This window comes from Psittacula echo (assembly GCF_963264785.1).
Source record: "Psittacula echo genome assembly, chromosome: 1".
NCBI classification, from domain to species: Eukaryota; Metazoa; Chordata; class Aves; order Psittaciformes; family Psittacidae; genus Psittacula; species Psittacula echo.
The window spans coordinates 12,959,337-12,986,512 of record NC_137735.1 but is presented as its reverse complement, the minus strand read 5'-3'; the positions used below and the strand labels follow the sequence as shown (position 1 = coordinate 12,986,512).

The 27,176-nt window shown below is 40.9% G+C and overlaps 1 protein-coding gene across 1 annotated transcript in view; it reads right to left on the bottom strand.

Moving 5' to 3' along the window:
- Positions 1 to 4,787: 4,787 nt before the first annotated feature.
- The window catches only part of PPP2R2C (protein phosphatase 2 regulatory subunit Bgamma), a gene marked incomplete at both ends in the record, with an annotated part of 199,466 nt that continues 177,077 nt past the window's right edge, over positions 4,788 to 27,176 (bottom strand). Inside the window, 3 exon segments of the mRNA XM_080623909.1 lie at positions 4,788 to 5,079; positions 14,683 to 14,774; positions 19,286 to 19,455. Coding sequence (XP_080480035.1) covers positions 4,788 to 5,079; positions 14,683 to 14,774; positions 19,286 to 19,455 — 554 coding nt within the window.

Sequence of the window (27,176 nt, the reverse complement as noted above, 5' to 3'; positions counted from 1 at the left end):
GTCCTGTCTGTAAACTTAATCTGCTTGGGATTCAGATGTGTTGGATGAGGCTGCTGCAGGAGACATTCACGTGCTCTAACTATGATTATTACTAGTTTTAAAACAAGGAGTGGCTGTCCAGCAACCCACCGTTCAATAGAGTCACTATTGCAGGTTTTCTTCTTGTTAGTGCCCATGTTATAAAAAGAATACATAGCATCACCACGCTAGTTAAAATAATTGCTTCATGGAATTGTTGGTTTAAGGATCTTGTCCCACTCATTGACTGTCTCCACGTGGCAAATGGCAAGACAAGTAATGAGCTGTGCCTTGCCTGGCTAATCCATATTCATGGCAGCTTTTATAGCCAAGGAGTCTGCTCAGTCAGGTGCTTCACGTGAAATGTTTTGCATCAGGGGCCAGATTTAGGATCTCTGACTGCCTAAAGAGCTGTGCTGGCTTTCACATGAACAAGTTTGATCCTTGTCCAACTTCAGAGAGAAGGAAAAAACCATCCACTTCTAAGAAAAGCTTTCACATGGTGCCCTCCAAAAGCAAACCTTTCCAGTGTGCAGAGCAACCTGTCCTGTACACAACAGCCAGGCTTACTTTGGCTTCACAAAGCCAAAGAAACACCTTGTCCCCAAGCATCTTCTGAAATTAGGCCCGAGTTTTTGAGTCTCACCCACTCCAGTCATCCTGTTGCCTTCGGAGGTTCTACCACATAAGCAAGATAAGTGAATTCATGCTCTAATTTTAGACCTAATGCGATTTGCTGAGAAGACTGCAAATGGAAAAGGATTACTGTTGGGAGTGGGAGCAAATTGCTGATAATGATGTTTGTTAGTGAAAATTGGACATAGAAGGCAAACAATCCTTGTACTTGCCCTCTCATTGGGGATTAATAGCCACAACCTTGGAAGGCTCCAAAGGACTTAACTGCCTGAAAGCAAGATGAGTTGCTGGCTGCAAACAGGAGAAGCAGGTGGCTCATGTCAATACCCCCCCTCCAACCATAAACGGTTAAATTTCTGTATGCAGCTACTAAGTATGAGTGTGAAAAATGCACAGAGTTTGCCATCTGGCTCCTGCTCCTACTGGGTGTTTAGGGATGAAAAGGGGAACTGGGAAGGTAAATAGAGTATTGCTTGAAGTGTTGATTTTCAGCTGAGATGTCACTCTTCAGTGCCTAGCCATATTTGTCCATCTAAATGAGTGGGATTGACTGTGTCTTCCCAAAGAAAGGAGGAGGGGGTGGAATTAGCATGTAAACTGTGGGGGAGCTGTGCAGAGCAGCACACTGCCTAATACAACAGCTGAGGCATATTTATTCTGGTCTGCATCCAGGGAAAGGACTCAGCCTTTCAGCGTCTAATGCGTGTGTGCTGATGGCCATGTGGTTTCTCGCAGCCCAGGGCTCCATACAGAACATGCAGACAGGTGATATCGCCATGAATACGGTGATAGGTGCTTTATAAATAAATATAAATATAAATATAAATATAAATATAAATATAAATAATATAAATAATATAAATATAAATAATCTCAGCCCTAGGCTGAGATTCAAAGGAAGAGTCCAAAATCTGGGGCAAGCATCACGATGAACGGGGAGGGTCAGGCATCACTGGGACGTGAATACTCTCCTAGCTCTAAGTATGTGCCACTTTTCCCCCTTCTTATTAAAAACCTGTTTATGTATGTATTTATTTTCCCCTGTTGTAGAGGTAGAAAGGAAGTGGGGGGAGAGGGGAAGGGGTGGAACAGGGACACTGCTCTGCTGGTAGCTCTCTGGTTTGTCACCTCGGCTGATGTCCGTCTGATTTAGGAGGCCAGGCCTGGACACATCCCAGACGTGCCCCCATGGCCTGCTGTGCTGGAAGGTCTCCAGCCTGGCCAGCGATGACACCAGCGCCATTTTTTACCCTGTATTTGTGTATGTCCCTTCACGTTACACATGTCCCTCATTCCATCTGTAGGAAACTGAGACTCCAACGTCCTTAAGTCTATGTTGGGCTATGAGCAGAGGAAAAAGCTGGTCCAAGTGGTAAACCAAAAGCGTATCTCCAGCTCTGTTGTAACTGCCTGCACACACTCGTCATAATGCTAAACCCCCAGGTCAGCCCTGTTCTGGGCACTGTGTTCACCTCTCTACTTGCCACACCACCTTAGGTTCACATGGCAGTAGCTTGTCCTGTGAGTCCCAATCCCTGTGACTCTTCCTCCTCTGTTAAAAGGAGCTAAACAACTCTCTCATGTCTAGCTTAAAAATAAGCTGTGTCTGGAAGTCATCTATTTATGCCTTTTTGGTTGTAGTTTTATTGAAAAAGCTGGTATTAACATATTTATATTTTTATTCAACAACAGTTAGCTAATTTGTGCAACACAAAGAATGCAGCCATGAACAACAGCTTTCAAAACAATCAGCTTTACCAACTTTACCATCACTTATTCTACACCACTGAAAGCTCAAATTAAAAAGAAAAAGAAAAGTTGGAAATGCTCACAATGACCATGTTAAATTTCCATACATTCAAGAAACCAGGAAACCAATCTGCAGTAGTGATGTCAAAGACAGGAACGGAATACTGGTCTTTCTATTTATTTCCTCTATAATCACTTCATGGTATTTTGGTTGGGCATTTCATTAGTTCTATAAAGCTCCAAAGATATATTTCTTTCTTTAATTTTAACGTTCTTTTTGGTACCTAAAGCTGTAACAGAGTAAGGTACTTCAAATCAAAAACAAAAAACTGTGGTATTAAGATCTGCTTTATAATAAGTTATCTATAGAACTTGAGAATGTTAAAAGCTAAATATATGTTTTACAGTACTTCTAGCTGTAAATGCCGGTATGATCTGACAGCATTATTTTTACTTGTTTTTGAGCTGCAAAGGTTAATGGAGGAGGCCAAAAGTCAAAGAAATTGCGACACCCTTGAAGCGGTAGTTTGGCATTAACAAGTTTTCTATACAATTTACCACATTCTTAAACCTTTTTACAAGTGAGGGGAAAAGAAAAGGCAATTTTGTTAAATTTCCTTCGAATAAGTATGTACATGTACTGTCCATGACTGCTACAACATACAGTGTCTTATAAACGCTCCCAATTCCCTTTCAAATGAACCTACACATTTCATACTGTATGTTTGCTGTGGCTGGGAAGTGATGCACATATGTTTGTGCTTCTACACACAAAGTACACAGCATTGATCTAGAAAACTTCCAAGGTACAGAGTTCATGTGTTGTGTTGTCATATAAAAGCTTTGTTTTATTAGTTCTTGTGAGCAGATTTTCACCCTTTCTGCCCAAACCAAATTATAAAAGCATGCAGATCCCTTCATTGGTACATTTTCCACTTACCAAGAAATCAGTGCATAATGGCTTAGAGATTTATTTTTGCTGAGGAGTTTTAATATGGGCAGATTAACAGGTCACGTGAGTTGTGCTCTTTTATTCATGGTTTGAGGAGAAATCCTTCGGGATATTAATTTTTCTGCCAGAGCTATTAGGGATGCAGCAGAACTTTCTTTTCCTGGATTAAGAGGACTCCCTGCCCACTGCACTGTTCCCATACGATTCCTGCATGTGCCACACTGGTTGTGTGTACTTTCCCATTTATCCATCACTATTCATTTTAAACCAGAGATAGATCTAACAGTATGTATGTGGAAGGTTTGGAGCTTTTTATGTTTCATATTTCTCCAGGAATAATTTTGTCTCCCAGCAGTGGACTCATTTAAAGTGTTAAAATTCACTGACAAGTGCTGCATCTCGCAGCACCATTCCTTTTACAGTTACATTGCCTGTATTCCCCAAGGCCACGACTAAAATAACCACGCTGCAATCAACAAACAAGGGACTTTCTGAAGTGTCTAGCAGTGACGTAACTTTCCTCCCACTGAAGCTGACTGTTGCCTTCAAGGACAGCACTTCTAGCCAAGGTTTCCAGAACTCCAACCCCCAGATGGCAGGATGAGTTTGTATGTCAACTACCAGGCTGTGTCTGACCAGTCTGAAGTGGCAATACCAAGTTTCTACATAGTCCTCCATGTGATGAAGGTACTTGTTATTGTTTTGAATAGGGCAAAGAGATCTATGGAGAATAAACTTCTTAAAGTAAGCCGGCTAAGTAACTATACCAGCCTGACACTTACTTGGGAAGTTGAAGCACAAAGCAATGTGAATAAATAAATAAACAAGAGGGAGTTGTAAAGAAGGGAATGGGATAGGTGAGACAGCGCAGCTTTTCACTGGCAGGGATTCTGCTTCCAGGTATAAGTGTCATGAGGCCACTCCCAATGTGCCACATGGTCTAAAGGGATGTTGCTATTCATTCACTCAAACAGGCCAGGCTTAGTTGAAAGAGGAAAACGCTACTGAAAAAAATAATCAAGAGATTGAGGCAAAAAGCTCTAACAATGCGATAAATGCTGTGGACTGCAAAAGCAGGCAGGGCACCAGAACAGCATGGCCCTGTGAGCCACTGAGACCCTTGAAAAGACTAATGGGAGCTGAGGAGCCTCAGCCCTCCTCAGGAACACTCCCAAAGTGAATAAATACCCCTGTTTGTTTAAAGGAACCAATACAGACCACAGTACTGGATTTGCAGTCGTGCCTTTTACTCATACAGTTGCAGTGATGGAAAATTAGAAGTAGCTGGCTTGCCACCAATAAAGATACAGGCTGAGGGATGAAAGGATGCAACCTACAAATCCCACCACAGAAGCCACGATTTTTGTGAAGATCACATCCTTCTACAACTCTCAAGAGGCTGGTTTGTAAATATAGAGGGATATTGATAAATCTAGTGCATTTCTGAGTTCACTTTATCCTGAAATATGTACAGATTGTTTGTCGCTGCTATAGCAATGATGTTCTCGGTTGGGTGCCATGCTGTGTGCAAGATCTTCTTAGTAAAGTCCAAACTGTCAACACTGATGTCATCTTTCCTCCGTTTGCCGCCAACGCAGACCCTCCGGGGCTTGAGGATAGCTCGTGGTTTGCTGCTCTCTCGGGATGCCTCCAAGGTCACATCCCGCTTGGTGTTCCGGTCAAACATTCGGAAGAAGTTGTTATACGCACCGGTCATTATCACACTGCAGGGAGAGAGAAAAAACAAGAACAAAGAGTTAAACAGCACTGTGGGAAGTCAACTCTGATGGGCTCAAGACAGCTGAGCTTTGACCTCAGAATGAGCTGCAGTGTGCGCTCGCAGCCCAGAAAGCCAACCGTATCCTGGGCTGCATCAAAAGGAGCGTGACCAGCAGGTCGACGGAGGTGATCCTGCCCCTCTACTCTGCTCTCGTGAGACCTTACTTGCAGTATTGTGTGCACTTCTGGTGTCCTCAACATAAAAAGGACATGGAACTGTTGGAACAAGTCCAGAGGAGGGCCACAAGGATGATCAGGGGACTGGAGCACCTCCCGTATGAAGAGAGGCTGAGAAAGTTGGGGCTGTTCAGCCTGGAGAAGAGAAGGCTGCATGGAGACCTCATAGCAGCCTTCCAGTATCTGAAGGGGGCCTACAAGGATGCTGGGGATGGACTATTCATCAGGGACTGTAGTGACAGGACAAGGGGTAACGGGTTCAAACTTAAACAGGGGAAGTTTAGATTGGATATAAGGAAGAAATTCTTTACTGTGAGGGTGGTGAGGCACTGGAATGGGTTGCCCAAGGAGGTTGTGAATGCTCCATCCTTGGCGGTGTTCAAGGCCAGGTTGGATGAGGCCTTGGGTGGCATGGTTTAGTGTGGGGTGTCCCTGCCCATGGCAGGGGGGTTGGAACTAGATGATCTTAAGGTCCTTTCCAACCCTAACTATTCTACGATTCTATGATTCTTTGATTAAGGATCACTTATTTCAGGCTCTTCTCTTTCCCCAGAGCTTTGCCTTTTCTGACAGCTGAGATTTACCATGATCCCAGAAAAAGCCTTTAAAAAAAAATTTCTATGTATTTCAAACATTTTGATACACTAATAAGATTTACTATTGAATTATGCATTGTGATGAATAATTTGAAGCGCTTCGAAATGTTCTGAAAAATGACAAAGGTTGCACAAGTAAATTCTGTCAAGAATAAACCCATTTCCTTTCTGAGTCCATAGACCTTGCAGGTCCCAACACCATTAAAATTTGTATTTACAATGCTGCTTAGAAATAAATACATTGATAAACAGGATTCTGTCATCCCTTCTATGAAGTTCGAATGAAGCTTCAAGTCAGGATATATTTCTGGGTCTGGGAGAAGGGGACAGAAAACATCCCTCGATCTGTATACAAATTACCCCATTAATCAGCTTGTAGTTTGAAATAATGGATTGCCAGTTGCTTCGTTCCTCCAGTCCCTAGGGGAGGATATTTTGTCACTAACTTTAATGAATTCAGGATTTCATCCACGGCCCCCAGGTTACTGGATTAGCATAATCACGGGTTTCAGAGCCTTGTTCGAAAGCTCATCCCATGTGAACTTTTTCCATATGCAAAGACAGGGCCGTGCTCAACTCTCCTGTCTCTGCCCCAGATAGGGAATCTTTTCCAAATTTCCATTCTAGAAGCGGGCATCCACCCCAAATAGTCAGGTCTCCACAGGAAAAGCTGCACAGTTCCAAGACTCAGGCAATCAGGAACTATTTGCCTTTCTAGTACAGCCCAACAGAGCATATTTCACCTGCTTCGCATTTAATAAACTAAAATCCATCTCAAATGGCAGTTCCTTTAGCACTCTGCTGTTGTTTCCCACTTGGGGAGAAGCTGTGCTGAGCAGCACACTGGCCAGGAAAGCACAGCATATGCAATCATGGGAGAATTCAAAGGCATAAACTATACTGTGCACCATGCAGAAGCTCACTAGCTGATTAGATTAGATGCTCCTGGATTTAGGAGCTGTCTTACACTATGTGCACAGCCTCCAGCCAGTGTTGCCTTGATCTCATTTGCGGCCATTAGGAGCTACTGTAATACAAATGAATAATGCACTGAAAATGGCAGAAATGGGAGCTGTGCAGCTAACTGCTCTTACCCTACAGCTACTGACTGACAGCAGCTTCGCTCACTTCAGAGCCACTGCGGGGTAACTAGAGCGGGTGAGCTGGATTTGTACACTGTGAATCACTAACAGGACTGCCAGCTCCATCCTGCTTCCACGTTTGCTGGTGGCATACTGGAGTGTGATGACAGCTGATTCCACACTGAGCTTTTTATAGCTCCTGAAGCGCTAAAGAAGACTGCTTCACATCAGAAGGGTGTAGCACAGAGACACAGCACACTGCCCTCAGCAACAGCTCACCTCCAGCCTTCACCCTATTGGGAGGCTGCTTTCCTGAGGTCTCCAGGCAGCACACCACTGGCTGCTCAGTTTGGAGACGAGCAACAGAGACTTTGGCCATGTGTAGCTGCAGCTAGCCCTTGGGGTGTCTGCAGTGAGGTTTCCCTTACCTTCACCCCATCCGCAAAGGCCTGTCACAATCCTGCTTAGTAATGCACAACTTAACATCCCCACAAGCAAAAAAAACAAGAGTCTGTGTGACAGCTTGATAAAACATATCCCAGAAGGTGCAGAAAGCCTATGGATCAAGATTAGTGCCCATTTCAGAAATTGAATCAACAGCAGTAAATCTAATGTTTCACTCCTTCTAAATCACCGTATCTTGTCATTTACAGCTCCTGCAGTAATGGTTATTCACAATGTGAAAAAGTCACTGCTATTTCATATCTCAGCACTAGTACACGCAGTTTGTGATTCAAACAGCCCAGCTCAGCACTGTGGGCTTTCTCCCCTCAGGCAAAACTTGGAATCAGGTTCATAACACTGGAGCACCGTAGGCCATGGGCTGCAGAGCTGTGGTTCCAGGGGAGCGGGGAGCATCCCACTGATGAAGGCAGGAACTGTCAGGGGAGCAGTGTTCATGCAGGCAGAGTACCAGTGCACCAAATGCACAGAGCAGTATTTGTCAAGGATCTTATTTTAGGAGGTTTTGCTTGCAGTAAAACTGCCTTTACAGTCCATTTGCTTTTTAATTTCTTGAACACTCACATCTTTTTAGAAGTCTGCTTTCCCCAGTTGGATTTACTGCAGTTATTTTTTTAAACATATGTAGATGACTACTTTCCATGCTGGCCCTGTTTTTCTGCAGTTTAATGGCTCAGTAAAAAATAGCATTATGCAAATGAGAAAGTGCCCATTCTTGTTCAAGGTCACAAACACAGATGGATTATAACCTTACCTGCTGCTTAAAATAACTATAAAAGAGAGCAAGAACTAGGTGTAAGCCTGCAATTTATTCCTGTTCAGGAAAATATAATCTGCAATAATGGAATGTATGCAATAAGGAGACGTTTATATACATACATATATTAGAATAAAAACTGTAGCTGAGTACAGAAAGAGTCTGTTCTGTATTCCCAGACCCTGCTCTGCACAGCAGTGTTATGACACGTGCTTGTACAAAACCCTTGCAAGTGAGGCTGGTTCAAGAAATCAAACAAAGCCTCTCACCCAAAATGTCCCACATTAATTCATACGTATCTAAGGAAGCAGCCCATAAAAGCTCTGCCTAATCACCTTTACTTCTGTTGGTAAAGCATGTTTAAAGTTGTGCTACCTGTGGTCAGAGGCACCATGATCTCAGCCTTGCAGGGGTGTTTAGGATGCAGAACACACTCCAGTGCACGCTGAGGAGCAGCACACTGTTAGCTCAGGCTGAAGCAAAGCTGCTGATTGATAGAATGTGCCCAGCTCGAACCACCACAGCTACAGGCACCATGATTAAAATATAATAACTTTTAAAGAGGCAAGAAAGGCAAAAAAAGGCAGGAAAACCCCCAAATGCCAGTGACATGTCTGCCGCTGCTACACTTTACACACTGACAGCCTAGCTGGTGCTCTGGAAGCAGTGGCAACATCCCGCATCTGCAGGGCCCCAAGTGCATTCACACAGGTCCCTGTTAACCCTTCTGCACTGCCCCACCAGAGGAACATGTTTTCCTCTCTGCATGGTGCTGCTCTGCAAAGCACACTGAGTGCTCTGTGCTCCCCTTTTAGAGCACTTCCAAGCAAGCTCTGGGGGTTTCTGGCAATGCTCTGGGCATGAGTGCTCCGAGTGACAACAGAAAATGCCATTAACTTGCCCAGCCTGCACTGACACTGGGTACTCTTGCTTATTAATGACTCAGTCTGAGCTGGAGAAATGAGCTGGTGGAAGGGTGTCCTTTCTCATCCCATACAAATCACTGGCAGGGATTTGATAGCGCAGGTTGTGGCACCAGAGATGTTGGGATGCTGGGAGATCTGCAAGGCCAGGCTGGCCATATACCAGCTTACCATGGGGCGCAGGGAAGGAGAAGCACTGCTGGTTGTCTATTTTGCAGAGCTGTTATTCTCCCTAAGGGCTCTAAAAAAGGGTTTGCATGCACCCATGTGTGCAATCTGCTTTACAGCTGGGCAATCACAGCACAGGCCTTGATGGCCTTTTGGCAAATTCCCTACTTCACAAACCTTAAGGGCATCTGAATGGGATTACATCATTTGTACTAAACTGCAATGAGATCTTCCATAACATTTTAGGGCACTGAGATTTCATCAAACACATCAATCATGAGAACTGGTGTATCTGCCTTTCTCATATCTGTTATTTCCATACTTTGCTTAGACTTCTTTATTGCAAGCCAAGCTCCTAGATGTCATCTATGCTGCACACAACAGTTTTTATCGAAATTGTTCCAGTTAGCTGCCTTCCAGGATGTCAGATTGCCCTGAAGCTCTGGGAGTATCAGCTGGCACTAAGGCTTGCTTGAAAACCAAACCATACTCTTTTCACATTGGTTTGTGTAGGTTTTGGTGTGGTTTTTTGAAAGACCTTTTTATAATAACTTTTGGGGCTAACTCTGGCCCAGGTTAGACTTCCTGGATGTACAGACATTTTATTCACCTTTGGATTTCTATTGTCTGGAGAAATTCAGTTCATGTCATAGCTCACCTCCTTCACTGTTGCTCACAAGAACAAGGATGGTGTGACAGGACTAATGCTGGGCAAGGCTTAAGGACTGGCACACACCAGGTTTAAGGATGATAGAAATACAAAGGCAGTCCAGGTAACCTGCCCCTCACTGTAGATATGGCAGCAGAACATCACTGCCTGAGGCAAGAGAGGCAGAAAGAGAGGCACAAAGAATGAACTTTAAACCTCCTGGGGAGCATGCTGATGGAAAAGTTTGAGACACTGGATTCAGGGTTGTGGCACTGTGGTACAGCTGGCTGGTATAAAACCAGGAATAAGAACACGGGATCCCCAAGTCTTTCCAAGCTAATATCTGACATGCCGAGCTTCAAGAACAAAATGATGTCCTCTAGCTCTCCAGCATGGAGCATGCTGCCAGACAGGAATAGACTGTTAACATCCCATCCACCGGGACCTGCCAATTCCGCCTGATTAGAGTGAAGGCTGACGGATATTCCGTGGAATGAATGACAGTTCAGTAGGAAAGGACTGACTGAACAGTTGTATGTGACTTCACTCATCTGCTTACAGCCTATCACTTATCATGATAGTGTTCAGAAGTCTCCCTGGAAGGATTCCCATACACTCATTGATATGAAATGTTAAAAAAAGTAATGAAGGTATTTACCATGTAGAATTACTGTTACCTTTATCTTTTACTGTCTCTTTAACATGCAAACAGCTGCAAAGGTGCTAAATTTTGTGGTAAGACTGAAATAACAAAATGCATTTGGTTTACAGTGGGAAGAAAACAGCATCTTGCAGGTCATTATTAAAAGATATGACTATGGAAGTGAATGGAAGAAGTAAATTACATTGCTGTACAAATAGAGCTCACGTATTCTACATAGTCATGTAATGATGTATATACAATAAAGATGGCATGATTTTAGTGTAATATACTCAGCTACAGATAATATGTGCTCATCTGGTTGAATTAGTGTAAGACCCCTGCTTGACTCCCTCCCTGACCACTGCCGTTGCCAAAGTACATAGTGATTAATGTGCCCTTCAGCAAATGAGATCGGCTCTGTCTGATTGTATTAGTTCCTGTTCATTGGAGTAACTGAGCATCAATCACGTTCTAATCAGAGCTCACGTACATTGATTTTTTTTGTAAACAGCCTCACCATCAAGTTCTATCATAGCCCAGATTAACTCCTTAGTAATGACAAAAAATAATAAAGGATTTTCACCTAAATAATAAACACGCTTTAATTTTTAACAGCAATCCTGTCACTTCAGATTGTCATTGTAGCTTTAAAGTCTCCAAAGATAAAATTAACATGTTAAGAACTGTAGTTATTAGCTATGTAGATATATGTATATGTGCAGTATACTGTTACACACTGCAGCATCTCTTAAGAGTACCTTTTTCATTAAGTATTGCTTACCCTTAGCAGTAGTCCTTTTAAGAAAATATACATACCAAGAGGATCAAATTGAGTGACTTTGCTGTCCAAATTAACTGCTCTTTAAGAGTTACTGGTAGCCAAATATAATTTAACACCCACAAAAAAATACCATCCTTGTAGTGTGTAGCAAAACAATGCAATACTTGTCATATACAGAAGCAAGAAGCTCAGATGTTCCTCAAAAGATTAACATCAGTGCTGATATATTTGACTCTTAGAAAGAAACAACTAAATTAAAGAGAACCCTTATCTTTTGTCAAATGTTGCCAGCTACTCTACTCAACAGTTTCTTACAATCAAGAGCAGCGTATTGTGTTCAGTGACGGATTTGGTAATTGTGCACGACTAGTAACGCGTCAGTGTCTTGGCAGTACGATAAATGAAGCCCTCACAATCTAATGTTCTCACTTAATAATTACTCACTGCATTGATCTTTCTGATCTGTCAAGTAAGAACAAAAATATTACGCTCACTTTAAATCCTTATATTGAATAATACTTCCATTATTACCAGGCAACTATCCAGAGACAGGTCTTACAGCACTAATGAGGAGGGGACCACTTCATTTGACTACAGGAGACTGAGTCTGGGAACAAGTGACCATCCTCTACAATGCACTGGGAATTCTCATCAAGGATAAGCAAAGTGGTTTGAAAAGACGTGAAAATCCCTGAATGCTGGAGGCTTCAGGGCTGTTCTTCTGTGCCCGATTTAGGCAGGGAACAGCACTGTCCATATTTCCAATAAATGCTCTAATTTTGGTATTTCTAGTAAGATCAAATTCAAGCAGTAACCAGTCTGCTGAGATAACACTCTGCTAAAACACCTATTCATGCACGGGTTTGGGGGGTTCAGGGAAAAGTTAAACATAAAACTTCTGTAGGTCATTCCCACTTCCTGACCATATCAAAGCCACTTCCACAACAACAGCTGGTGCGCAAGTTGCAGTCATAGTAATCTGGGAAGTATTTTGCCCAGTGTGGTCTATCAAAGTGATTTAAAATGACCAGCAGTTTGTATCACAGGGGATGCTCAATGCTGAGTTAATCCTTGCCAGAAAACACACTACCCTGGCATGCAGACAACAGAGATCATGGAATAATATAGTTTCACTTGCATAATAAATGATACATGGTAAAAGTTTGTTTATTTATTAGTAAATATGAGAGAGGCAGAAGGACTTTTGAGAACGGCAGGTAGTGATAGGACAAGAGGGAATGACTTTAAGATGAAAGAGAGTAGATTTAGATTAGATATTAGGAAGTTCTTTACTGCGAGGGTGGAGAGACGCCGGCAAAGGGTGTCCAGAGAAGCTGTGGCTGTCCCATCCCTAGTAGTGTTCAATGCCAAGTTGGATAGGGCTTTGAGCAACCTGGTCTAGTGGAAGGTGTCCTTGCCTGTGGCAGGGGATTGGAACTGGATGAGCTTTAAGGTCCCTTCCAATCCAAACCAGTCTATGATTCTATAAACACAGAATCTCTCCACTGGGGAGGTGCAGGAACCGAGCAAAGGAAAATAGCCCAAAGGGAAGATGCCCCTTACACAAGGAACAGCATTACACTTTGTCTGCATTTGTGGAACACAGGACTAGAAGAAACCTTGTTCTGAACTTCCAAGTTCAGACACTTGCATTTTAAGCAATGTCTCATAGAATAGCTTTCAAAAATTTCCTGAGCACCATCATCAAAACAGTTCTGCTGCTTACGACTCCACTAGTCAGGACCAGAAGACTGCTCCACATGGTCACTGTCTGGATAGGTACAAACTACCTCTAATTTCAAGGCTATCATTACCTGTTCTGTAGCTATTTGCTGTTGTGTCATTCACATTTATCTTAGCTAGATCCTCTTCCTCCCTATGTATACCTCCTTGATATACCCACTAGAAGGAAGTATAATCTTGGCTTCTCTTTTGCTAAGCTGATCAAAAACAAACTCCTGCCCTCTCCCCTCTTTAGAGCAGCTGTCCATTAGTTCCTCCACCTTGGAGATGAGGGACAAGAACTGTGTAACTGCACTCCATAGGTCTTTGAATAAGACCCTAACATCATGTAGTTCTTTTTCTCTGCTGGATATCCCAGCCTTGCCCATTCAAGGATCATATCTGCCTTTTTCACAGCTGCCCCACACTCTGTTTCATAATCCTTGCCCCGTTCCGGGGGGCCGGCCTGCTACAAATACAATGAGATGAACTGGTTTTCCCTTTTCCAAATGAGAGGCTAAGTAAGCTGAAGGCACAGTTCCAGGCCTTCAGCATGTGCCAAACCTTTGCCTCTTGGCTCCTAGCATTGCTGAGCCAGGAGTCACTGTGTGTCATTCAAAATTGGCTCCTGTGCTCTCTTTCACATGCATTTTGTAGACTGCTAATCCCTTCCACAGTCACCTAGCATATGAACATCTCTGTGAGTTGTTTCCAACTGATAACATGAAGGTTTGTGTCTTCTAACTAAAATCCTCACCCTGCATTATACTCTTGGATTTCATCCATTTTTATTATTCCATTCCTCTCGGTTACTCAGTTTTTCCTGTACAATATTCCTACTCCCTAAAGTACTGCCATAATTTGCTAACATTATGGTGTTACCACACTGATCCCAGGTTGTACTCTCTGACTTGCTGTGTCAATATTTCTCATTAAAATACTCAACAAGGTTTTATGTCCAAGATAAAAACAAGGAGCTCTCCTTCAGTGCACAGGGAAAGGGACTGCTCTGGTGGAGGTAGGTACCAGAAAAAACCTGTCATTTGGCAGCAGTTTGCAGAGAACCAGTGGGTGCTTGTGGCTGCCTTTCTTCGCTCCCCATTTCCAGTAAATGAGCTGAATTTCTGAAGCAGCTCATGTGTAAACAGAGGATCACAGAAGCTTCCTTAGTGTGTTGGTGGGGCAGGGCGAGTTGACAGCATTCTCTTAACTTTTGCAGCCCACTTATGATTTTGGTGAAAACAGACAGAATTGGAAGAGATTTTTCCCCCTAAGGCACGAACCAAGATTAACAACGTATGCACCATGTGTAAGGAGGTCAGAGGTACAGCCCCACCAATATCCAAACACCTTTTATCAACTTGAACCTGTGAAGATGCAAACTGTTTAGTGGTTTAGTGGGAGGTGTCCCTGCCCATGGCAGGGGGGTTGGAACTAGATGATCTTAAGGTCCTTTCCAACCCTAACTGTTCTATGATTCTATGATGTGAAAAATAAACACATGTAACACTTCATTTTCTGATCGCTCCCCACTACATGGACACTCTTTTGGTAAACGAAGCCAGTGATGGACATAAAGATGGATTACCTGTCTGATCCATTCCATGCACATTCAAACTTGTCAAAGATGCAGTCGTTTTCATAGAGGGAACACAACTTGCTCCTAAGGTAATCATGGACCTGTTTCAAAGAAAATAGCTGCTGTTATTCTTGGAATAAAACTAAATATAAAGCTCCAAAACCAGCCCCCCACACTCTGCTTTATCTTCCATGTTCACTTTCCAAATATGCTGCACAGATTGGTAGCCTTGCAGAACATGCTGTGTTTAAACCCTAAAGAAGCTATCTGTACTTTTCCACAGCCCAATTAACCTGGTGCTACAGAATTATTGTTGCAGGAAGGCACGAAGCATACCTCCCTCAGCAGGCTGCAGACCACTCCTCTTCAACATATTTGCTTCCTGCTTGGGTGATTTTCTCAGTGTTAGCCTAATTCCCAAAGACATTTCACCAGCTGATACCCTGGATGTGCTAATTAATGTGCAAGAAATCTAATTTAAATAGTAACAAAATGTCATATTCCAAGATAAGCGGAGTCTCACTTGAGGCAGAAAGAACTTGGCTCTCTGAAAAGAAGCTGTATGTATGGTATTACGTATATTTGGGTAAGGTATTTCAGAAGTCAAATACAGTATGGTTGCAGTTGCATAGGCTGCAAAGTAGAACACGAATTTAGCCCAAGGATATCGCCTACTTGGCTGAGACTTAAAACCAACATTGTAAATTCTCACTTATATACTTCAAAAGTGGGACTAAGCAGCAGATCTCTCCTCTGGGCCACACATCTCTGCTGAACAAGAGTTACCATAAAGAGACAGCTCTCATACAAACTACTTCAATCCTTTGCTGAATTTGATTAGATTTTCCTTCTGGATGATTGGTTTCATTCCACAAGGAAATAATGAGCTAGAAAAATCCGGCCTAGATGAATTTACTAATGCACTTTCACTCCTGATGCTTTCTTCTAGCTGTTGTAGGAATTGCAAAACAAAGACCTGTGGATGGCCTCTCAGAGCACACATACCAATCCCATAGCCGAAGGGCATAATTTAGCTCTGACATAGAGAGGTATTGGTTCTTGCAAGTCCAGGGAGACTGCTCCTGCTCATGGATGCTCAGTATCCTTCTCTTGCTTGAGGGCATAAACATTTCTTCTGGTAGCTTCTATCAGACCAGATGAGGGACAATGACCTTTCACTTACATTTGCTTTAACCCATTTTCAGTAGCCAAATTGCACAATATCCTAGGAATATTTGTAATGTAAGGTTATTAAGGACTAGAAATTTTAGTTATGGATCAATTTTCATTAATAGATGAGTGAACACTGACTTGTATATCAACAGATGTCTTATACAGCAATAACAGGCAAATGGCAGATGCAGATAATACATTTCACAATTAAATGCATTTACCCTTATGGTGAATAATAGGTCAGAACACTTCTAGCAGTGATGCAGTTTCTTGCACCCTCTGTAATTAAATCCTGTCATTTTATCTTTACTTCAAGCCTTTCTATGTTAGCAGTATAATTTCCTTTATCATCTTTGTGAGCTCCTAACCCTTGGAAGTAATAGAAAGGTTGGGTAGGGCAGAAGGAAGTAGCTGCATTTGCTGCACTGATTGTCATTTCTAGGTCTTCTTCTTGTTACCATTTCCATCAGCCATCTGTCATGACCACTGTCACGTATACACCCTTTGCAAAGTGCGTCCAAATCCACAGCTTGGAGCTGTGCCTTTCTATCACTCTGTCAAAAAGCATTTTGCAGTTCCTCCTTCAGATTTCTTACTGATCTCTTCAAGGTCTCAGGTCCTTTTTGTTGACTGACTGTCTGCAGACTTGCACTCCTGCCTTGGACAACCAGCTGCCTCTTCATGTGGACCCTATGACTGCTATATTTGAACACATTTAGACCCTCAGAGTGACTATAAGAAACTAAGTGGAATAAATAAATTCTCTCCTTGTTTACATGTTCATCTGCCACTACCAATTGAGGGTAAAATCAGATTTGCTTTGTCTGCTACATATAGTTCTTACCACATATGAATAGTACTTGAATGTAAACCAAATTCACTCCTAACTGATTACAAAAGACATTCTCTTTTTCTTCACTGCCATGTTTTAGGTCAGACCTTCATGAAATTATCTAGTAATTCTGTGCTCCAAACTGAGAGAGCAATATGACTACACAGGGAGCTATTTCACTGGAACTGGATAGTCACAATCAGAAATTGCACTGGTGTGACACATTAGTCCAAATCCCTATGCAACAGACCCTGCCAAAAGTGGATCAAGCTATTATCAGCTATGAACGTGTTCACCTCTGGCTGTTGCTGGTATGCCTCTGCTGGGGTGATTGACCTGGCAGCATCAGAAGAGCATCCTGTTAGGCAGGGCTGCCTTGCAACATGCAAGCACTGGCCGTTCCACTGTATTGCTCTTTTAGTGCTGTCCAGGGCATCATACACTGCCTTTTTCTTTATGTGAAGCAAAACCAGGAGAAAATCATGTTGAATCATTGTCAGCAGATATGTTTCAGCAAGGCTGCAAGAGCTGCTCTATACAACAGCATTCTTTTAGCCATAGCGCTGGTAAGCAAAAGAACTTGCATGAGGAATTTTTTTTTTGGTGTTACTAAAATTGTGACCTGATAATGAAGCAGTACAGTTACAAACTTTGTTCTTCCTTACAACCCTGTGGGGATATCTCCTGTTGTGACCCTCTTCATGAGTCTCACAGCTAGATAATATCTAAGTGGCTACCATGCAGTGGATGAAATGAGAAATTCAATCTTTTAATGAGTATCTTTTACTCTTTTAATGATATACATGCCATCATGATTATGTGCACACATAATGGTAGCTTTATCTGTTGCCTTCGGGTGATCTGCCACAACAAACTTTTAGAGAGATTTCCAAGTTTATACATGAGATTTAGGTATGTGAGAGAGAAATACCACTAAGACAGATTATTTAAAAGAGTAATTTATACCCCTTTTGCTTAAGAACAGAATTCTCTACTCTCTGCAGCTGAAAACCATGAAAGGCTGCCCAGAGCAGCTGGACTGTGTGAATCCTATGGAGTCCTGTGCTATTGGCTTCCTAAGGCCGATGAGTTCCAGATTCTTCTTTAGTCCACTGCAACACTCAGCAATGCATCTGTGTAGCCTTTACATTCTCAACATGGAGAAGTGTAACTTTCCAATTGCCACCACTGTTGGATGTCAGACAGATTTAAAGGTGGCCAGCTTGTTTCACAACTACCTACATGAGGAAATATAAGCAGATGTCAGTCAAGACAAACAGCTTGGCTTGACCAGCTATTCCTCTCCAGAGACAAGGTTGCATACTCCAAGCACATAAGTATAAAATAATATATTATCTAAGTTCCCCAAATCTGAGCTGTGATTCTGTTATATAAAACACAGTCTCGCCCTTATCCTCCCACTCCATTTTCACAGCATATCAACATTTCTAACACATTTAGCATTACAAGTGCTGCCATTTTCAGAGGAAAACCAATTCTGTAGTCTTAAAGGTATAGAGGCTCAGACCTTCCAATACTTACAGGAGATACACTGAAGAGTATCCACTGAAATGTAATGGGTGTACTGGATAACACTCGGGCCCACTTTGTCTACTAAACACCAGCTGATAAATATCCCCAACATCACTGATGTAAAATTTCAGTTGCTTTGACAAGACATGCTACCAAACTCTCATTACATGTCATTTTAAATCAATCTTAGCTATAATCATTGTGAACTACCATACCACAGCTGCCATTATATAGACAGAGAAAACAATGGATAGTTCCAGCACTGTCACAGGACTATGTCTAAGTAAGCCCTACAAGCCAGACATGCTTTGCATACTTTTCTGTAGGTAGCTTAACAGTTTTTCTCATTGTGCTTTCATAACAAGCAGTTTCTGAGTCACAGATATATTTTCCTTCTTCAAAGCAGAGTTAAAAAATGTAAGTGCAGCCTTATATTGCCAAACAGAACAGATGTTAGAGTACAAGCTTAGCGCTGGCTGGAGCCACTGGCGTTTTGTCTGGATAACATCACAATGAATTCAGGCAACCAGATGTGTCTGTCTGGCATTCAGGAACTGCTGTGTCAGTGGTGATGTCAGGGCTGAACACTGATTGCTTCTAGAACTAGGCACAAGGGAGAAATGCACAGATGAAGTTTTAAAATGAAGTTCTGAAATGACAAAGGTGTAAACTCTCAGCAGTCGCAGCAGGAGCTGAATGCTAAAAACACACAAAATCCTTTCCTCAGTTACTTTTAAATGTTAATGGTGAAATATATCATTTGAAAACAGATGCCAAAGTGAAGAGACGATTTCCCTTGTTAGAAGCATCATTACCTTCATGAACCCAATCCACAGAGAGTGCTACTCTGGCTCCCCAGGCCATACACTTCCTTACTAATGCTGAAATTACCCATTTCCAACTACAGTGATGCCACTGTGAGGATTTTAACCACATGTCTCTTAGCTAGTTGCTTCTCAGACCAAGCAATGAGAAGTTAAGGAAAGCATTTCTAAACATCTCAGGAAAACACTGTCGTTTTGAACACTGACCTGCTTTTATATTGTTGCATTTCAAGATGTAGGAGATACCTACCTGGTATGTTTCTACGGGCTTCGTTTCCATGTTCAGATCCCAAACTTTGACAGTGAGGTAATCTCTCGTTAGCATGTATCTACCACTGTGACTGAATTTGACATCTGACACTGAAGAGATTATTTCTGAAAAGAATGATCTGTTACTGGGGTCTTCTGGTTCTTCATAAACTGTAGAAAAAAAAGAAGCAAGAGAGAAATATGTGGGGTAATGCAAAAAATGATGGGCAATTTTCTTTTGGGGGTGGGCAGTGGAACGCAGCCAGGCGTGCACATGAGAATGAGGTCTATATTTGGACATGTACCACACATCAAAATGGTAACGAACTACTTCAAAAAGAGGGAAAAAACTTTTCTTTTCAGACAGGCTGTAAACGAACAACTTTAAATAGTTCTGTAAAAATTTGCCTGGACATTGTGCAAAGCACGTATTTTGTAATTATCCTGTCAGGTTTTCAATAGAAGCCTGACGAGCACAAAGCAATTATCATTTCTCATACCTCTTCCCTTTAATCTGTCCAAACTCTGTACTTGGCTGGCAGGAATTTAATCCTCCTAATTATGATGTGAAGTTGCTATTAAAACCAGGAAAGAAAAAAATAACCAACTACACACTAACTGAACTACACCTTCATTTATAGCTGAGATATATTTTCTTGGCTCTGCGTGTCTCCTCCAACTGATCAGGAGTAATATTTGTACCTGGATACTCTCTGTATTTTACTAATTAATGAGATTAAACCATTTCATCCTTTATCTGCACTGTTTATTGCTTTACTATTCTTACCACAGTAAGTATTAGAAAGACTTAGATTAATTAACTGCAGAAACTAAAGCAGGCATGAAAGCCTTGTATCATTACAGAGAGAAAGATAGTAGTAGAAATTTTAGTAGCAGCAATTCTTTGCAGATAGTTCCTAAAGTCAGCATAACCAGGCCAAGAAAATTGTTACAGGAAATTAAGCAGCAGCTCCCGATGTTACAGAGAAAGCCTAGCATCAGCAGATGCCTGAGCAACCAGAACAAGGCACTGGCCTCAGTAAATGAGATACAGTGTTCTTGGGTCTTGGCTATTTCTAGTTTAGAATTGATGAAAGGTTATGCATACACTGCAAAAAAGCATAATATTCACTCAATTTGGCTACTACAAGTTGAGTTATTGGAGACAGAACAGCAGTGACAGCCACATGACTTGGGCTTCAGTTCAGGCAAGCAATTTAAATTCAGTCCTGGCCTCCTCAAGCTGATAGAAGAAAACATGGTGCTTGCCCACTGTTTGCAAAGCCAGGCTTACCAGCCTGCACTGGAAACACACTTTCTGTTCACTACACTTTAGACTTATCTTTTGGAAGTTGCTTTTATTCCACGGGACAATCTGCACCAGAAACACCAACCTTCAAATCTAGCATACTTTTCTGTACCTAGATAAATCTCTTTAGACCAGGACCTGGAATCAGAACTTTACTGAGATTTGATTAGAAATTCTATTATACTCTTTGAATATTTTTATGCACTTCTTAATAACTAACTCTTGCCATGAAAAAGGGTATTTAACTTTCATTAATATTGTTCTTGATGACCTTCACTGTGCTAATTATATCAAAGACACTAAGCTACCTGTCTAGTTGCAAACTAACGAACACAGGAATCACAGATGGTGTGGTGTGCTGAGCTTTAACATGACACTGCTCAGACTTATATATGACCTTCATGACAGGACTGTGGAATAGAGAAATATCATGGGGATTAGGGAGGGAAGCTGAGCATATCTCTGAGTAAAGCCAGTGTTGGAGACCAGCCTCCACGGAAGGCACCAATCCTGTCCCTTACTTCACTGGCGGATACATGGGTAAGCTGGGAAGTCTGCTTAGGGCTCTCATCAAGCTTACATTGCACTCAGGGTGCTGCCACTGCAACTTCCCATTTATTTTGATATGGGACTGACTCCACAAACTTGAAAGCTGTACATTTTGGACAAGACATATCCTATGAAAAAAGCCCAAACAACAAACTAATCTTCAAGTTCAATTCTCAACAGGAACTAATGGCTGACAAAAATTACTGGTACACATGTGAATGTAACTTTCTTACTCATCTTGGTTTTTTAGTTTTATAGTAATTGCAAAAAATGTGATACTTTGAAATCCCACTGTAAAGGCCTGAAGAGAGACCATGTAGTCACTGATAGTATCTTCCTCTTCAGCTTCACCAGCTACCTTTCACTGCAGTACAGCATTCCATTTTCCCCTAATACATAATTGGGAAAGAGGGATATCAAACTACCATTACCCCAACAGTAGCCCAAAATAACTCAGCCTCAGAAATAACATAAACCCCCATGTTCTCATAAAAAGGTTTTCCTCTTTATTTGTCCCATTTCCAAAGATGCACGTTTTTGATGGAGTCATTGCTATTCTCCAGACTTCAGCACCACTGAAAATTCATCTGTAGTTCGCAGAGCAGAGCTTTAATCGCTGCAGGGTACACATTCTGGCATATGTGAACTTTAAAAAATAATAATAATGCTAAAAATGGCTCATATGGTGGGTGCAGAGTCACAGTCTAATGTGGCATACAGAACTGTATTCCTTCCAAAGCCATTGCAACAAGAAGTATACATAATTCTCTACATTATACTATAGGTCCCCAGTTAATGCCTTGGCTGAATTTGCAACATTCCTTCCACCTCCTCCTTTTCCTCTTATTTTCACCTTTTGCCCAGATGAAATAAACACATCAGCACTCACAGCACTGTTACAAGGCAGATGGTTCCAATATACAAATAGGAATAATGGTTTTAAATACACAAAGAAGAACGATCTGTTTAAAGGGAAATCAATAACAGTATCTGAGATAATATGGGGCAGGGTTTAGGAAAGCTATCTATCTAATATAATGAAAGTTTATCTGGAGCTACTTTTTATTTTTGAGCTAAATTTGATGGGATAAAAGAAATGTCAACTGTATTCAGTTAAACAAATCTTTCATTGCTTTTAAAAGAAAGGAACATAGAGTATAACCTTTGGCAAAATGTTATCATGGCCTGAGCACTTGATGATAACTGCAAGTGTTTACGGTGAAATGCCAGTAAACAAAACAAAGAGAAAGAGAGAACTAGTAAGGGAGAAGAACTCAATGATAAAGCTGTGTACTCCTTAAGGCATAAAGATATGAATCTTGACAATTTCTGTTACTGCCAACCAACAGTAGAACCATGGATAAAACCAACTTTTTGCTATTACAAAGCCAAACATATTTAAATGAAAAGCAAAGAACAATAATGCTGACATATATTGTAGATTATGTAATTATCTGAGGGTAAACAAAAACAAAACCAGGGAAAACCTGGAAGATGAAAGCTTATCAGCTCCACAGATTTGGTAAGAAATTCCATCATTCACAGGACAAAATTATAAGCAGCTATAAAAAGTCCTTCCCTATAGTAGAAAAACAAAGCTATTTTCTTTCTACTTATGAACAAATAATAACTTACTGAAGTTTTTTTCCTAGAGGATACTGTTTGCAGTTTGTATTCCATCCTGAAAACTTCTGGGTTTTAGAGCACTTAAGCATTGTTACTTAGACTGAAGTTCTTGGAAATCCTGCACCATGAAATAACTCTCTGTCCTCCTCCAAAGACAGTCTGCAGTTAGGCTGAATTTAGGACTTATTACAGATAACCTCTGTTACACACAACAGGTGTATTCCAACTGGACGTGGAAATACTGGACCAACTAATCTCTCAGTGGCTTTTAAGCTCCATAAACATGCAAAACAAATGCAGTCTCAAACCAAACAATTGATCATCTAAATTAAGTCTCTCTTACATTTCAAATCCCAAATGAAAATGGCTGTAGTACCTGATTAAAATGTACGGGAAAATGGTACTTTGAAATGTATGAAATTTCACCCATTTTTACCGACTAACCACAGCAACCTGCAAAAGGAACAAGAACAAATATGCCTTCCTGATAGCTGATAAATAAACACTTTTTAAACATTTTTTTGTTTCCTGGAATACACAGTTATACTAATTAAATGTTTCTCACAAACATGATCCTAAGCTAAAAATCTTATAAACATTTCCATTATACTCTAATGTGTTTAGATGACAAATTAGCACCATTCCCCAGGACAGCTGTGATTTGCTCTACCACATATATTTCATAAAGTTTAGTATAAAACCCCCATAAGCTAAATTCATTGAATTTATTTTAAATACTAATCACATCCATTTATTTTAAGTCCATGACACATGCTTCAATACAGAAAGCATTAATTTTTCTGTGTCATTTAATTCAAGATATGTTCATATCTTGATCTATGTGTAGTTCTGGTCTTATCTCTAGTGTGTTACAGGTCTCAAGACAACAAAAAAGTGGGCAATGGCAATGACCAGAAGTATCAAGTTACTTCCATGCAGGGAATGACTAAATAGACTGGGACGACTCAGCCTAGGAAAGACCGAGGGGTTTGTAATTAAGAGTGGCATGGAACGGATGAATAGGGAACGACAGTTCACTTTGTACACTGTCTCTTCCAATCAACAAGTATGGGTCACCAAATGAAGCTAGGAAAGGGTAAGTACAGAGCAGATACCTTCATACCTAATTAAGCTACTAAAGACTTTACTGAAAGATATTGTGAACAGTAAAAATCATACACAGGTTTAAAAGTAACTGCACAATTTTTTGAGGCCTTGGGTGGCATGGTTTCATGTTAGGCGTCCCTGCCCATGGCAAGGGGGTTGGAACTAGATGATCTTAAGGTCCTTTCCAACCCTAACTATTCTATGATTCTATGAATTTTAAGGAAAACAAAACAAAAAACAACCCTCAAACCCAAGCATCCATTTGAGTATTGTTAAATGCCGTAAGTTCACTTTCACTAAAGTCCCCAGCTTCTAACTGCAAAGCTCAGTCAAACATTTTCTGTTGATGTTTCTATTGCCCCATCAGAGCCAGAATACTGGGCTAGAAGCACCTCTGGTCTACGCAGGCATAGTCATTATTTTGCATTGCTAATAAAAAAAAGAAGATATCATACAAAAGAGTACCTGAGCAGATTCTAAGTGAATCAAAACCAACTGCAAAGCTCCTTTTTAAATTCATAGTCTCTTTATGCCTTTTAAAGCTTCATGGTTTATGATAACAGTTTGATTTACCAGTATTACTTACTCAGTATTTCACTATCTCTGAATGATTTATTGTTTGGCATTAAGGCAATCCACTCATATATTCACCTCCTTCAGAAATTCTCTTTCAAAATCAGGATGTTCTGTGAATATGACAATCTTGCCTTCATGGTCTACTCTGCTTAATACGGTTATATACACGTGGGAATTTTTGAGTCCACCTTCATAAGCAATCTAAAATACAATTTTTTATAACACATTATTTTATACTTCAGTATAAATATCTAACCACAATCATTTAACTCTTTATATTAGCATAGTCTGTGGTTGCTGACCATGTTTTAAACTGAAAAAGCAGAATGTTTTTAGATTTCAGTTTTCCATTTGTTTTTATATAATTCAGGTTCTGGCCACTTAGACGCCATTTTCCTCCTCTGAGTGAAAGCAAGTTTCTGAAGCTACCTCCACACTACAAGGCTGAAATTCTACCTACTATGTAGCATTCCTTTATCCAGTGACCCAATATTAAAACCAGGCTTCTCATCAATACCTCTGGAGAGTATAGCTTTTAAAAGTGAGGCCTCAAATCAATATTTAAGAATCTGTTTCGCCATCTGCAGCGAGTTGCTGCAGCTTGTCACAAACCACAAGGGATGGTGCATTAGCGCTGGAAGGCAGAGCCAGATCAATAGCTGAAGATGACTGGAGGGGAGCTCCACTACAAAGTAGCTTATATTAATGCAACTTTACCAGTGAGTTTGTTAATAGAGAGACATGGTGCTAAAGAGAGCAAGGAAGTGATAAAAATGCAAAGCTAATCTAGAAGATCAAGCCTCTTTAAACCTCAGTCTCACAAAGACTTATGTGCGTGTTTAATGCCACGTGTTGTGAGCAATCCTATGGAGTTAATGGGACATAAAACTACTACTTCTCTAAAGCCAAATTCATGCATAAGTCTTTCCGATCTCCATATAAAAGGATAGTGACAATTGGGTTTTTTTACCCCTATGAAATAGGATCTTGAAAGAATAATATTGACTTTATGAGATGCTGAAAAGCGGTATTTGTCACTATTAAAATATTAAGCAAACAAGACAGGAATTTTAATAGACTGAATAATTAAAGCAATCTTACAGCAATTATTTGCTTTATCTCTGTGTGGTTGGTGGAGAGGGGTTAATGAAACACCTCTTCAATCATAAATCATTTACCATCACTTCAGGCTTTTCTCTTTCCTTTTACTATTTGACAGCTAGAAGTAGGTAAATCAGGGTGGGTTTTTTCTTCCTCTGATTTAATTTTAACATATCCTGCACAACTGGAGGAAATATTATATAGACATGATTGTATTTCTGTAGAAACACTCTGAATTTTCATTAGTCGTGTTTTAAATGTCTTTATTACACATTCATCCAAACGGAGCAGGATGGAAGCTTTGGAGCTCATGCTAAAGCCAATCTTATACCAAATTTCAATGGGATTCCTGCACAGCGGAGAATCCCTTCCCGGATCTAGTTTAGCATGTGTGAAATTGTAGTAACAGATCTTTAGTGACAGTCATAATTACAAAATTATCAGGATACAGGCACATTTTTTCACTGGGGATATAAAATCAGCAAGGAGTATCTGTCTTTGTAATACATACTTATAAAATAAATCCAGACTTAGGATAAGGAGAACAACCCTTTACTAAAGCACAGCGAAAAATCATTACAGAGGCTCAGATAAGTTTCACTCCCGTCACATGAAACCTTGCAGATTTTGCCTGAAGTGGACATCACTTTGACAGTGGCTTCTCAATGCACAAAGGGAGAACAGTGGCTGTCTAGCTCACAGATGATAACCTGACATGAGACCAGATGCACAAATAAAAAGCGTATTTTGGATGTAAGGTTCACATGGAAGAAAAACAAGATGTCTCTTTTCCAGAGACAATAAGCATCATTCATTTGGAAAGGCTAATATCAATTAGCAAATTCAGCAGGGATACTCTGTCACAGGCTTTTTTTGTGCATCTGGTTGTTCTCTGCTGCAAATGAAAGATAATCCATATTCAGCCAGAGGCCTGAAAGCTGCCTTGCCTCTGAAATTCCAACCTCCTTTAAAGGACTGGTAAATATAATTAATTTAATTTTTAAAATTCAAAACATTATCCTTGATTTCTGTTTTGGCTGCTGCCACAGTTCTGAATTCTTAAGTTTAAAATCAAAGGTAACCTCAAAAACAAAACCCCAAACCACTGGATAACCAAATTGAGTTACTCAGCAGACTGACAGGACAGTGGCATTTATCCTTGGAGAAGGCTGGTATTTCTTTCATGCCTGGATTTCACATAACAATGTGGAAAAGGACTCTCAAATTAAAAAAGACACCACAACCATCTTTGGGTCACAAACTAAACCTTAAATTCACTTTGCATTGCTCTGAAGACCATTTTACGCTTGTAAGATATTAATTATCCATCCCATGGTATTGGGAAGGCACCAGCTGAGACGATTTGCCCCTTTCAGTATGAGTCCAGTAAAGGTGGCTGTTAGGATTGAGTGTCATCTACAAATGCTTCTTTAGTCGAAGGGAGGGGGGCTCTAAATGGCTCTTGTTACAGATCCAGATGTCAGAAGCTTGTGAAGTCTGTATGGAAGATGGAAAGCATGAACTAATGGTGACAGAGCTTAACTGCACTATGTAACCCCAAAGTCTGTATTTTAAAGACAACTACAGCACACAGAGCAATCAACTTGAAACTCCTTCTTCCTTG